At 43.6% G+C, this 15,496-nt stretch overlaps 1 protein-coding gene across 4 annotated transcripts in view; it reads left to right on the forward strand.

Moving 5' to 3' along the window:
* Nucleotides 1–261: 261 nt before the first annotated feature.
* The window catches only part of ACVR2A (activin A receptor type 2A), a 97,065-nt gene continuing 81,830 nt past the window's right edge, over nt 262–15,496 (forward strand). For all 4 annotated transcript variants that reach the window (XR_016312977.1, XR_016312978.1, XM_089679036.1 and 1 more), the window contains exon 1: nt 262–690. Coding sequence is in view for 2 of the 4 variants with exons in the window: in XM_089679036.1 (XP_089535162.1) it covers nt 636–690 (55 nt within the window). In the remaining 2 variants the exon portion in view is untranslated. The remainder of the gene's footprint in view (nt 691–15,496) is intronic.

Below are 15,496 nucleotides of genomic sequence, written 5' to 3' on the forward strand. Positions count from 1 at the left end.
ACTCCTCCCCCTCCTGTACACCATACATACTCCTCTCTATACATCTCTTCACAGCTAACTCTTCTCTCAAACCACCCTCCCCGTCCTAACATTACCACGCCCCAACCCGCCATCACAGCTCCTCTCGCTACTCCGCCTTTTCCGGAAACCCTCCGTCCCCTCCCCTTCTGCTCATTGGTCTTCTCCACCGCGCCCCTCCTTCCCCCATTTTCGATTGGCCCGCGCCGCCGCTAGTTAGCCGTTCTAGTTGAGCCTCCGGCCCCTCCCTGGCTGTAGTCGCGGAGGAGGAGGCGAGAAAACAAAAACAATCGTTCGGGGCCGCCATCTTGGCTCGGGGGGCTCGGTGGCGGCTGAATGGGGCGGAGAGGAGATGAGAGGAGACGGCGGATGCTGCTACATGAAGAGTCGCCCTGAGCGGCCCGACCGGAGACACTGAGGCGCCTTCCCCCATTACTCTGCCCGGAGTGGGACTTCTTCCATGGGGGCCTCCCGCCTGCTGCTTCTCCTCACCCTGCCCTCAGGCTGGTGACCCGCCACACGTGCTGGAACTGACCCGCCGCCCGCATTGCTTCTCCCTTCTTGGACCGTCCGCGTGAGAGAGACCGAGAGAGACACATACCCGGGAGGCCGGAGACATGGGAGCCGCCGCCAAGCTGGCCTTCGCCGTGTTCCTCATCTCCTGCTCCTCAGGTAAGACCTGTCCCGGGGGACACCCGCATCCCTCTGCCGGAGCAATCCTTCCCTCCTCCTCCTACCAGTGATCCCAGTCCTCCCCTCCTTCACCGGGACCGATCCTCCTCTTCTTCCCCTACCAGTGATCCCAGTCCTCCCCTCCTTCACCGGGACCGATCCTCCTCTCCTTCCCCCTACCAGTGATCCCAGTCCTCCCTCCTTCACCGGGACCGATCCTCCTCTCCTTCCCCCTACCAGTGATCCCAGTCCTCCCTCCTTCACCGGGACCGATCCTCCTCTCCTTCCCCTACCAGTGATCCCCCTCCTTCATGGGGACTAATCCTCCTCTCCACCGGGACCAATCCTCCGCTCCTTTACCGGACCAGCGATCCCCGTCCTCCCCTCCTTTATCGATCCTCACCTTCACCCGGAGGGCTCATCTATCTTCTGCTTCACCCCAAGTACTCAACCCATCCTTGGTGAAACCAGTGATTCCCATCCTCATCTCTTGCCTCTGCTTCACTGGAGGACTCATCCTCCCGGGGACTGGCCCTCATCCCCATCCTCCCGGGGACTGACCCTCATCCCCATGTCTGTTCCTGCATGCTATTTATATTAGTAAATGGGGGACTCAAACTTAGGGACAGACATGAGGACGTTCCCCCATGTCTGTCCATGGAGGTGTGTGTTTATATGCGAACCTCTTCCCTCGCCAGGGACAGTTCCTGGTCCTCGTGTTTGTCCCTGGAGATAGGTGTATGTAAGCTGAGTATATGTGTAATATATATATCTGTTATAACAATGAAAATCGGAGAATCAAATTCAGGGACAAACCTTTTAGGACGGTTAATCTAATGTAAATAATGTTCCATCTCCCATGTAATGTAAGAAAACAATCTCATAGTTGTTTTCCCTCTCCTGGGACGTCCTCGTGTTCATCCCTCAATATAAATTAGAAAAATGAAAAAATAAAATAGTCGTCTTCTATCTCCCAGGAACAGTCTCCGGTGGTCATGTTTGTCCGTGTGTGTGTGTGTATATATATATATATATATGTGTGTGTGTGTGTATATGTATATATATATATATATATATATAATGTTTTTTGTTTTTTTTAATTTATATTTAGGGATGAACACAAGGACCACAGGCCAACCCTGCGAGAGGGAAAACAACTATGATAGAGATATATGTGTGTGTTTGCACATGTATTTATTTAAATGGACTTCCCTTTCCCATGGGACAGTCTGCTCCTCATCTCATGTGTCCCTGAATTAAAAAAAAAAATAGTGTGTGTGTGTATATATATAAATATATATCTCTAATTTTCTAGTTCACTGGTCCTCATATTCATCCCTGGATACATATATATTTGTTTATAATGTAAATGTTGGAGCGTCCCTGATCCTCATGTTCCCTGAATAAATGAATGTATACGTTGTAAATCATCTTCCCTCTCACATGGATGGCCTTGTGTTTGTCCCTGGATATATACATCTTTAGTGCAAAAGATATTCCCTCTAACATGAGACAGTCCCTGGTTCTCTTGTTCGTCCCTTGATATTTCTTTGGTGTTTTTTTTTTTTTTCTGTGATCATGGGTTTTAAGTGCAAGATGTAAACAATTGAGTACTGTCCGTGATACTTTTTTTATTTGCCCTAACATACAATTTTTTGAGTTGTAAATAACCTCAAACAAAGTGCAAGATGTAAAATCTTCATTATCTGTCTCTGCTATTGTTTCCAGGGACAGTGTTGTATTTATAAGCCCCATTATCCATGACATGTTTCTAAAATTCTAATAAATCACCCTGGATTTTTTTGGTTATATTTTCGTACATGAGGTGGTTGCATCTCGCTCTAAAGAAATGGTTAAATTTTCTTCCATGTCATCTTTCTGTATAGAAATGGTTCTATATTGTTACATAGGAATGGTTAGATTTTCTTCCATGAAATGTTTCTATATTGTTACATAGAAATAGTTGCATTTTCTTCCATGTCCTCTTTCTGTATAGAAATGTTTCTATATTGTTACATAGAAATGGTTACATTTTCTTCCATGTCATCTTTCTGTATAGAAATGTTTCTATATTGTTACATAGAAATGGTTACATTTTCTTCCATGTCATCTTTCTGTATAGAAATGTTTCTATATTGTTACATAGGAATGGTTAGATTTTCTTCCATGAAATGTTTCTATATTGTTACATAGAAATGGTTACATTTTCTTCCATGTCATCTTTCTGTATAGAAATGGTTCTATATTGTTACATAGAAATGGTTACATTTTCTTCCATTGCATCTTGCTGTATATAATCAGTTACATCTTCTTGCTGCTCCCTCTCTGTGATGTTTGGATCCGTCCCTGAGATTTTGGGCACAGCTGGCCAACTGTGTGGTTAAAAAAAAAAATATTTTATTTGTTTAGTATTGCTGCAAGGTTCGTGCTATGGAAGTTTTCTTCCTGGATTGTTTGTCATTAGGATTTTAGTACTTGTCAGCTGTGAGAATATGCTCCTGCCTTCTCCATTCAATAGCTGTCTAGTGATATCAGTGTTCTCCCCTCTCCTAGGGACAGTCCCTGGTTCTTAGGTTTGTCCCTGGATTTGTTGGTGATCATAGGATTGCAGTACAGGTTATACAGTCTTCCTGATCTGTTTGAGGCTGCATTCACACTTGAGTGTTTGGTAGCCTGAAGCTCCATCACATTTTAAAAAAAAAATCGGTTCTCTAGGGTGCCTGTTTGTGTGATCAGGTGTGAACAGGCACCCTAGAGAACAATTGATTTTTTTTTTTTTTTAAATTTGAACGTTTTTGGAGCTTCAAGCTACAAAACGCTCAATTGTGAATGCAGCCTAATGGTGATTCTCACTGCTTTCATTTCCAAGGACATTGTTGTAAGATTTGTGCTAGAGGTTGTCAGTTGTTCAGGATTTCAGTACAGACCAGCTGTGTTTATACTCTAACCTTCATGACGTTATTTCTACCCCAAGATTTGAAGTGGCCATACACAAAACAATATGAGCGATTGCAAAGTGATTTATCATTGATGAAGATATGAAGCGATGCAACATGTGGTTATTAGTCCACACTTTGAGGGCCCATTCACGCCATATATGTTAGGCAGTGTTGTCCAATGCAGTCACAATGCATAGACAAATCGATTTGCCTCATGTACTATTGTTTCAGTTCAAACTAATGCACTGCATTTTTGCTGAAAAAAGTAGGTTGGGATGCATTTTTGCGCAGCAAGTTTTGATGCATTATACCACATTGAAATGTCATTTTGTGACATTTCAATAAAGTATAAAAAAAAAAAAATCAGTGTGATGCGCTAGAACGCTTTGTACCTCCCCTTCACAGTACCCGCTGGCATCAGTGGGCCCTGAAATTGAATGAAAAGGCCATCAGCCATTTGTATGTAAATGATTGATCTAAAGTAGCCAGGAAAGTGATAGACAATTGGCTCTCTGCTGCACACGCATAAATTAGTTCAAGCAATCAATAAAGTTCCAATACCCAAGGGTCAAAATCAATCAAGAGCTCTTTGGATCTCCAATTTGTCATTTTTTTTTTTCAATACAATCATTTTAGTGACATTGAATGATCACATCAATCTGTATGTGGCCACTGTGTGATTCACCCCTGGCATTTGTTTTCTTTTTGCTCTGGGATTTTTGTACAGGCTGTAAAAATCTCCTCTATTAGATCCGTAAATGATGATCCGGTGATATTGCCTCCTGCCTGTGATTCCCAGAGGCAGCCCTCAGTGCTGAGACCCTTACCTGAGATTTTGGTGACAACAGGAAAAATCTTGATTCTTGAAACTGTTGGACAACAGTTTCTGCAATGGAAGTTTTTCCTCTCTAGATCAATAAAATGTTAAGCTGGCCATACATTATATCATTTTCTTCCATTTCTTTTAGGTTTACCTTCAGCTGTGTAGTGTAAGGGCCTGCCTGATTGCATACAAATTGAAAGTTCTAAAGGAAAATTGTATAATGTATGGCCAGCCAATGTTGTTCTGCCTAATTCAGTGGTTCTCCAATGTATTGTTCCCATCTCTGCCCAGTTTCCAGGGACAGACTGGGACTTATAAAATTATTAGTTGGTGAATTTTCTGTAAAGACTGACTGTGCCACAAAATCATTTCTTCTGGCTTGTCAAATGCATATCTGTTCATTCTTCATTGCCAAGTGTTCTTGGCTACCAGGGATGTGTTTCAGGATTAGCATTTTTGTAGTTAGAACTATTTCTTGTCATTACAAATGTATACTTTTTTTTTCTTTTCTTAATGCATCCGTTTCACTGAAATGTTTTTCTGCTTGTCAAACATAGTCTTTATGTATCAATGTTCGCTCACCTGTGACTGGTGATTGAAGAATATGGCAACATTTGCACATTGGAAGCATTGTGATTTGGTATGTTGTGTGTTCTGGACCTCCGTCATTATGCAAGGTGGGCTTCAGCTGCAGTGTCCCTGGAAATGGAAATATTTGCACTTAGGCTACGTTCACACTAGCGTTGTGTGCAGGCGGCAGAGAGGCGTTTGGGAAGCGTTTTTAACGCTTCCCAAAGGCCTCTGCCAATTCTGCACATTACAGCACATGGTGCTGTTCTAACGGGAGCGTTTGCATCGCGGCAAAACGGACGCCTCTGGTCGAGTCAGGAGGCGTTGAAGCCTCCTATGCTCGTCTATGGTGCCGCTTCGCAAACGGCCGGCATTTGTGGTGCGGTTTCGGGGCGTTTGCAGAGCGGTAACACCATTTAAACTGCATTATAGGCGTTTGTGGGGCGTTAACGCTCGGCAAATGCCTAGCAACCACCGCTAAACCGCGTATGTGGCGTTTGGGGAGCGCTTGCCGAGCGTTAAAAAACGCTCCGCAAACGCCAGACCAACTCTTGCCAAACGCTATAGGGGCGTTTGGCAAGCGTTGGTAAAACAGCCAAGTGTGAAGGAGCCCTTAGTGAAGACAGGGTGGTGTAAGTCAATGTATTTGTGCAAGCTGTAGCTGAGATGGTATTTTACTACCTAGCAGGAAATAATCCCTACATATACTAAGGTGGGAATAAAGAATAGGGGATAGATCACCTGACTTTGTTGTCCTGGTGCAGTTCACAAGTCCTTGATACCTGAGGTTACTTATCTGAAATAAGTCCCAGCATTTCTTGCCATTGTGAGAATAATCATTCCACCATAGATTTTTATTGAACTGTATAGGGACCACCTTCCTATATTTGTGTTATGTGATTTTAGCTTTTTTAGTGTTGAAATAGTGGCCCCATTTGTATTCATGTTCAAGCTGGGATGCTTCTGGAGCAGCAATACTACAAATACTTGCTAACCTGGATATTGTAGTTCTGCCAATGAAGAGGAGGCATTTAAGTGTCCTACAACGTAAATGTGTGTATGCTTTGCTACAGGTTGCAAAAGACTGTCTTGGTGGCTTCCCGTGTGGGTATGTGAGATGGGGGGGGCTATTTGGGTGCTTGGTTACATGCAGTGTCAGATTAGCATTTCATGCAAGGTGTATACGTTTGCATTCTATACTATATTCTAAGGTTTTCATTGTGCATGTTGTGGGGGCATACTGTGTAATAGATTGATATGTGGCATTGTATTACTGCTGTCTATACTATGTTTGAAGTGTAATGATTGCCGAGTTTCTTTTCTGTTCTTTATTAAGAGCCTTTCATGTTGTATGTTTAAGCCAACATTTCTCACCTTTTTATTTTTTACTCACTCAAGAGGAACCCTTGAAATAATTTTCAGGTCTTTGGAAACCGCTGCCAAGAAAATAAACTAATGTGGGGAGAGTGGGAAGAATGACTTTTTTAGTTTTTTTTTTTTTTTACATTGTCTGTAATTGGTCATTCTGCTGGCTCTTCCAAATGGCATTGTCCTCAGCACTTTGCAAGCACCATCAAAATGGGACCTTAACCACTTGACCTCCGTAAGGTTTTACCCCCTTTGTGAGCCGTTGAATTTTTGCTATTCAGCACTGTGCTGCTTGAACTGGCAATTGCTCAGTCATGCTACACTATGCAAACCTTAACACAGAGGAACCCTTGAAATAACTTTGCAGTCTCAGGGAACACCTGCTAAAAATGACTATATCTACAACTCGTGATACAATAGTGTGTTGGTCAGTTGGAAGAATTGCCCCCTTACAGAGAACTAAAAAGATCATTGGTGTCAGTGGGAACTCACCTGCGAGGCAGAAATTGCCCATTGCTTGAGGAACCCCTTGTTACCTCTGGAGGAACCCTAGGGTTCTGTGACACCCTACTGTCTGGAAATTCATTGTATATCTCTTTTTTTCACACAAATGGAGCTTTCTTTTGGTGGTATCACCACTTTGTCATTTTTTTTGTTTATATAGCAAAAATAAAATGTTTTGAAATCACATTTTCATGGTTTCTGTAAAAAAATTGCAAACAAATAATCTTTCTTTATAGATTAGAACCCCCTAGCAACCTCTTGAGGAACCCTAGGTTGAGAATAGTTGGTTTAGGCTATGTATATGTTCTGCTAGGGGTTCTGCATTTGAACATTCTGTCAAATAGATTGCTGAATTATGTATTTAAAGCACAAAGTGATCTTGCATTACTGTTTACATATACTAGTGACTAGTTCTTCACTGGGTTCCTTGATGTTTTATGGGCATTATGCCATGAATGTGTAAAGCACATTCTTGACAGCGACTGGGATTTTGTGTATCAGGCAGTTGTACTTCTGCAGAGAGTAGTGCTATGTTGCTAATATTGGTTACACATGATGTAGTGCAGCTTTATAAGTTTTATGCTGGCTGTAGCAATAAAATCTGCATCTGTTAACGCATTATTATTGGCCTTTCCTTGTTAGTGGCATAGTCGTGTTAAAGCGATTCTAAAGGTTCTTTTTTTGGGGGGAAAAATAACAAACATGCTATACTTACCTACTTTGTGCAGTGATTTTGCAAAGTGCAGCCTGGGCCCTCCTCTTCTCAGGTCCCCTGCAGGCTCTCCTGGCCCCTCCCTCCTTTCAGGTGCCCCCAAAGCAAGCACCTTGTTTTGGGGGCACCCGCTGCTCCAAGTATCCATTCAAACATGCAGCCTCACCCCCCTCTCTCTCTCTCTCATTAGCTGACTGGCTGTGATTGCCAGCAGTGGAAGCCAATGGCTCCCACTTGCTGTCTCAGCCAATGAGGAGGCAAAGACCCGGGACAGCCGAGGCTGTCATTCACATCACTGGATCTTGATGGCGTTCAGGTATATATTGAGGGGGCTGGGGGGCACTGCTGCACACACAAGGTTTTTTTTACCTTCCTGCATAGAATGCAGGAAGATAAAAAACCTTCAGCCTTTACAACCACTTTAAGGGCCTTGAATTGGTAACAAGTGCGTGCGTGTGTGTGTTTTTCGCACATACTCTGACCATACATATGTGGAAATGCTAAATAGTGGAGACCTTCTGTTTAACAGGTGAGCTTTCACTCTCTAGGTTGCGTGAACATGGTGGCATGGGTCCCATGGCCGCTGTGTGCGAGGCTGGAATGGCATGTACACCATTCATTCTCTGGTGGCTGGTCATGTGCAGGCTGATGGCAGAGCATTTCAGGACAGCTCTGCATGTACAGCACGTTTCTGAAACCCAACCTCTATTGACCGTCTTGCTGTCTTATAACGTGGGCAATTTTCTCTTTCTTTCCTCCCCTCTGCTGAGATTGACATTCATGTAATGTGCGTGTGCATTTGTTCTCGTGATGGATAACTGCCTGGAACGCCCAAACAGTACACATTAAAAAACAGCTGTACATTTAACGTTTGATAAAGCATCTCGCTCTAAGTGGCTTAAGCAGGTGGCTGGCTATAGGCAAACATGTAGCACAAATCCTCTCGGTGACAGATATGTTGCTGCAGTTGCATTTCTCACGTAATGGAAGGTGACATTCTCGAATGGGTAGAATTTTTCCTAGGTATTTTCTAATTTTATTATATACTCTTCTAGATTTCTATGGTGTTTTTTTTTTTTTTTTTTGTTTTGTTTTTTTTTTTTTTCTCTCTCAAGCCTTTTATCTAGAATATGCTGTCTTTGCACTGCTGACTGTCCTGGCTACTGGTTGTAAACCATGTAAATGACATTTTAAACATCTATAGCTCTTTAAAATAATGCAATGTACAGAATGAAATAACGTACATCAACAAATCAAACTTCATCTGGCTAATTGAAATGGTGAATATTCCAGTGAACTGTGGTTGCGGTAGGTTACTTTTATTTGCTACCATGTTAAATAAGCCAGTTAATCGGTTTTGAAACGCACATTATAATTTAGACACATTTACACAGATTGTATTAAAAGCACACACTTATCTGCCGCATTAGTTTTAGAGGTTTTACATTTCCCAGAGTCATCTGCAGTAGGTCACAGGTTCATAAAGAGTAATTGTTCAGAAGTGCACAAAATTGTACATTTTGTAGTTTTTGGGGTTTTTTTTCTTCCCAGCCAGTGCAGCCTGCAGTGTTTTGTAGAAATAGAGATGTAGCACATGTTAACAGACCGATTTTGAAAATACTTATTTTTACCTAAGTGTGCATTAAAAATGCATACAAAGTGGAGCTAATGTATACTGGTGGGCCTTAGAACTTGAAAATCAGGAGCCAGCCCAGTCTAGGATCTAGGGGCTACTCACAGGACCCAGGGGATCTGAGCTTGCATTTATCACAACAGACAGAAGTCTTAAAGTAGCATTCCAGTCATTACCCAATGTTAAACCTACTTCCACCCCCATACTAAACCTAAATCTAACCCTGTGAATAAAAGATTGATATACTTGCCTATTCTGAGTGTAGGGATCTTTTCTTTACAGGATTAGATGGAATAACTTTAGAATTGGTGGTGAGAATAGGCTTAGCATTAGGTAATGACTGGAATTCCACTTTAAAGCCAACCTTGTAGTACGAGAGGTCTGCCCAAATTGCCCAGGTCCCGTCCCCCTTTACAAATGACCTACTGTTACTGTGTTTATGCATCTAGAACAAAAGAGTTAGATTTACTTACTGCCATTATCTACGTTCTTGGGCATGATGTCACTATTTCTTCTAGGAAGGTTCCAGGGTAATGCAGAGTGGGCCGAATATTGCAAGAGGACACTCGGGTTATAATTTCAGAGCACCTTCCCACAAGATTTTGGCTCCTCTGCATTCCCCAGGATCTAGCTGGAAGGAGTGTGATGTCATCCTCGCCTTGCCCCTGTGGGCGAAAAAACATGGGGGTGAGGAAACCTTGTTTATCAAATAGGTAATTTGTGAAGTGGAAAGGGCCAGGTCAGGGTAAGCAGATTTAGCATTTCACTGCAGGGTTTGCTTTAATAAGTAGGCATCTTGGAGTTAGTCTTAGGCTTTTCATCAACTTTAACTCAGAATTGACAAACGATTCTTATAGGATAAACTCACCTTTCATAACATGTTACATGTCACACCCATAGTCCGGGTGTAACATGTTATGAAATGACTGGCCCCAATCCCAATTTCAACATATATCGAGGGATCTTCTCCACCAAACCACCCCCCTCCCCCAAACACCACAACTACTGGTGGCCGTGCAAGGCTCTTCCTGCCCAGCTGCGTTGCACATTCACAGTGTTCTGTGGATGAGAAACTACAAGTCCCAGTAGCTGTCGGTTTGTTGTTCTCAATAAGATACCATGGCGCTGTTGAGTGCTTTTGATTCTTCCAGTCAGTAAGTGTCGGAGCACGAGGCACAAGGAGCAAGCAGATACACTGACAGGTCTGCAGGAGACCTGCATGGCATCATCAGTCTGCTGATCGCTGGTGTAATGCTTTTCACGCTCCTTCAACAAAAAATAATAAATGTGCATCTTTTTACTTGCAAATATGCGTTTATTATTTTTTGTTGAAAGGGGAACTTATCTGTTAATGTACCGCCCTCCTATCTATCCTGCCTAACCTGTATAAAAAAGATCTTAAGTGGTTAAAGTTGTTCTAAAGCCTTAAGGATTTTCACCTTAATGCATATTGTGAAAAATCACCTGTGCTGCAGAACCCCCAGCCCCCCTTATTCTTAGTTGAGCCTGATCTGCTCCAGCAACGTGTATGAGAGCAGTGGCTCTTGCTGCGGTCTTTCTCCTCCCTAGACAGATTGATGGCTCCCGCTGCTCTCAAATCAAATGCTGTGCTAAGCTAGAGGGGGGGGGCGGGTGGTAGTGCTGCCTGCTTTGTCAGTGGACGCAGACAGGTCAGGTGCCTGCATGGAAAGCAGATTTCCATGGGGGCACTCAGCAAAAAGGAGGAGCCTGAAGAGCTGGCGGGGGGACCCAAGAAGAGGTGGATCAGGGCTGCTCTGTGCACAACTGTTGCACAGAGCAGGTAAGTGTGATATTGTTTAAAAAAAAAAAAAAATATATATATATATATATATAAATAAAAAAGAGCTTTAATGTCGCTTTAGCATATTTTTAATCTACTCTGGTCCAGTCATGTGATCCAGCAGCTCTGGCTCACCTGAGTATGAGCTGCAGAATCACATGACTGGACCAAAGCAGATTAAAATGGGTAAGTACACTTTTTTTTTTTTCTTTTGTATAGGATAGGTAGAGGGGCAGGGAACATTTTTAAGAAAAGCTAGGCTTAAGCTTTCTTTTTATTTTATTTTTTCTCTTTTATGCGGTCTGCTGCGTTGTGTTGAGAATTAATCACAATAATATGGTGGTGTACTGTATGTTATGTACTGCTCAGTTTCAGTATGCAAGCCTCGTCTTGTCATAGCACTTGATTGACAGTTGGCCGCCTACATCTTAATGACTTATATTTGCTGATAGATGGCAAGCTGGCATACATTTGGTTTGTGCGATTGTGTTGCTGGCCTATGATTCGTTTTTGGAAAGCCATGCAATTGCAGGGCTGAAAGGCCGCAGTGTTTGCTAACAGAAGCAGTCTGAATGTTTAATGTCTGATTTATCTGTCCCTTCCAGCCATTGGAACGTGTTCTGCTTCGTTGCTGCGGAGTAACCGTGGCACAGCCATTGTCATTCAGCTCTAATTTCACTCCTTCCTCACTCATGGTTAGTTAGGTTCAGTATTGTTCAGTAAAAGGCAACGTTCAGCTGTATTTGTAAAGCTTTCACATCTTAGAGAGCTCTGCTGAATAGATCCGTTTCCTTGTGGTTATTAAATAGAGGGTGTCTAGTCCACTGTCTATAGTAGTATTGATTCAGTGTGACTGTGTTGAGCTGTGAAAGTTCAGGTTCTGCCAGAGATGGACCAGTGGAGAGCCAAAGGCTTTGTTTAAATTGAAAAGCTTAAATCTTATCAATTTACATGTTTTTACTCTGTTGCTTTAACTATGTAATTGTCTAAATCAGGAAAATGTTTTGAGTCCACCATTCTGAAATTGGAAAAAAAAGGCTAAGATTGTGGGAATTTTAGTGCAAGTTCTTTCCTGCTGCATGTGATCTCTGGTCACGTGACCTTTTATTGTGTAATGTGGTGTTATAGAAACCAGGACTTCCACTGATGTACTGGAACTCCATGCAAACCTAAAAAGCTACCCTTTATACCAGCAAACCTCAATTCTAAAACATTGGTGTGCTTAACCTCCCTGGTGGTATGATTATTTCAGATTTTTGGTGCTGAAAGCGGTACCATTATTTTGCATGGAAATATGTAGTTTTTTTATTGTAGGCTGTAATATTTAGGAATGACTCGCTGAAATCTGTCTGAACAAGAGTCTATTAAACATCCCGGGTATGATAAAACTTGAAACACGAAATCATAAATTATTTAATAAATAATCATAAAAAATAATATAATAATACATTTAATTCAATAATATAATCAAATCGAAAACACTGAAATTTGAAATAGAGCGCCAAGTTCGCACATTGCTGAGCAAAGTCGCAAAATAGTTTTCAGTGTCTGATGACGAATTTCCCCACGAATCATCACTTAATTCTGCAAGTGGTTCTGATTTACTATCGCTGTTCTCTAGCTGATCTAAACCCGCTTTTGACCTAAAGGGACACTTTTTGGACGCCATGGACTTTTCTAAGTTTCCAGGCTGAAAGAACAATCAAAATGCAGGCAGGGCGCAGGACAAAGCACTAGGGACAAAATGTATGTGAAATGGGTTGAAACGGCAATGTTTTACTATGAAAAATTTGTTTTGGAAAAAAATGACATTTTTTAAAATTTTCAAATTTCCCACCGCCGGCAGCGCCCGTACGTCCCGACGTCACAGGGACCGGAACACGGAAGCCGGATGCCGACATCAGCCGGAGGAGATGGCCGGGGACGCTGCAGGGGACACATCGCGAGAGCGAAGGACAAGGTAAGCTCTGCAGGGACTCCCCATGCAGCGCCGCATGGTAAGCCCGAGTGTAGCTCGGGGTTACCGCTTTTGGCACTGACATTTTACCCCGAGCTACACTTGGGAATACCGCCAGGGAGGTTAAAGAAATGACTTGAATTTGACTTTATATCAAGTTCAAGCAATACTCTGCAAAGAAAACACTGAGGTTCTGCTTGGAGTCCAGCTGTTCTATTGCATTGCACAGCACTGTCATCCTAACATATCAGTTTATTTTTTGGTAGGGAATCCACCAGTGTGATGTCCTGTCGGCTGCAACTGGGGGAACCAAACATGAAGTCTAATGCTTATAATTTGTCTTCCCTGGTTTGTCCCCTCCCTCAACATGCTAATATTTCTGTGCTTCTAATTGCAATGTAGGCAGATCATGGCTGGTGGGAGGGGCTATACATAGCCTCCTGATAGCAGCAGGCCTCCCTAAATAACACCCATGTATGATGCCGATCCTCTATTATTGAAACAGCTGAAATCCAATGATTGAAATAGGTGGGGCAGAGTTGAGCAGGGGAGGAGGGAGCTAGATCAACCTTTTCAGCACAGAGGAACCCTTGAAATAACTTGCTGTTGTTGGGGAACCCCTGCTAAACAAATATATATTTACATTAGAGATGATCAGTGGGAAGGATGTTCCTTACATTGGTGGTCAGTGGGAAGAATGTACCTTACGTTGGTGGTCAGTGGGGGAAAAAGGTTCCTTACGTTGGTGGTCAGCGGGGGAAAAAGGTTCCTTACGTTGGTGGTCAGCGGGGGAAAAAGGTTCCTCACGTTGGTGGTCAGCGGGGGAAAAAGGTTCCTCACGTTGGTGGTCAGCGGGGGAAAAAGGTTCCTTACGTTGGTGGTCAGCGGGGGAAAAAGGTACCTTACGTTGGTGGTCAGCGGGGGAAAAAGGTACCTTACGTTGGTGGTCAGCGGGGGAAAAAGGTACCTTACGTTGGTGGTCAGCGGGGGAAAAAGGTTCCTCACGTTGGTGGTCAGCGGGGGAAAAAGGTTCCTCACGTTGGTGGTCAGCGGGGGAAAAAGGTTCCTCACGTTGGTGGTCAGCGGGGGAAAAAGGTTCCTCACGTTGGTGGTCAGCGGGGGAAAAAGGTTCCTCACGTTGGTGGTCAGCGGGGGAAAAAGGTTCCTCACGTTGGTGGTCAGCGGGGGAAAAAGGTTCCTCACGTTGGTGGTCAGCGGGGGAAAAAGGTTCCTCACGTTGGTGGTCAGCGGGGGAAAAAGGTTCCTCACGTTGGTGGTCAGCGGGGGAAAAAGGTTCCTCACGTTGGTGGTCAGCGGGGGAAAAAGGTTCCTCACGTTGGTGGTCAGCGGGGGAAAAAGGTTCCTCACGTTGGAGGTCAGCGGGGGAAAAAGGTTCCTCACGTTGGAGGTCAGCGGGGGAAAAAGGTTCCTCACGTTGGAGGTCAGCGGGGGAAAAAGGTTCCTCACGTTGGTGGTCAGCGGGGGAAAAAGGTTCCTCACGTTGGTGGTCAGCGGGGGAAAAAGGTTCCTCACGTTGGTGGTCAGCGGGGGAAAAAGGTTCCTCACGTTGGTGGTCAGCGGGAAGAATGACACCCTTGCAGTCATACTGCTGGTTCTGCCCAGTGGTGTTGGACATGGAACTAAGCAGGTACCATCAGTTAGGAGGCCAGATAGCCGCAGCTCAAAAAAACCCTGGCCACCCCTGGAGGAACCCAAGGGTTCCATGGAACCCTGGCTGAGAATGGCTGGGCTAGATGATGCTGGTTGTCCTGCAGGTAGGAAATGAGGTGGGTTGTATATGACTTTGCAGGTAAAATAATGTGCATTTACTATTTTATGTTTTGGGAGCCTGTAAAGCATTGCACAAGCATTCAGCAGATTGCTGGTGGCATGCAGGACTCCTCCAGACGTGTCGGTGTATCTGTGTGCTCATACGTCGTACTGTGGTAGTTAATTGAAGACTACAAGCCGACAGCTGCAAAGGCTGTTGGGACTTGTAGTTTTCCATTCATAGGGTACTGTGAGTGATACGGCTGGATGGGAGGTTTTTATAAATTTTGACAGCTAGCGGGAGGAGAAGATCCCATGCTAGCTGTCAAAATGGGGGATCGGAGGAGACTTTGGCTGGTCCTTTCGTAACCTGTTACACCCTGAATATGAGTGTACCTTGTTACAAAAGTTGAACTTCTCCTTGAAAGTGTTACTAAACCTACATCAGTAAAATCAGTCTGTATATGCAGTCCATTGCGTTTCCATGTTCTGTCTACTTGGGAGACCAGATTTAGTGAGTGCCGGGTCCTGGGTTTAATAACCCTTTAATGCCGTATCTAATGTGAGAGCAGCCTGGAGAACTGTGCATGACAGAAGGAAAGCCTGGCATTCAGCTTGCCTTTTGGTTAAACAGTGTGAGGGGTACTTGGATCACGAGCAGTAGGATAAAATGACACGTTTTGACAGGTAGAGTTTACATTTATGATTGTCAACTTTGTGTTTAAATGC

The sequence above is a fragment of the Staurois parvus genome, unplaced genomic scaffold (genome assembly GCF_062004578.1).
Source record: "Staurois parvus isolate SC_StPar_1 unplaced genomic scaffold, SC_StPar_1.0 ptg000216l, whole genome shotgun sequence".
Taxonomy (NCBI): Eukaryota; Metazoa; Chordata; class Amphibia; order Anura; family Ranidae; genus Staurois; species Staurois parvus.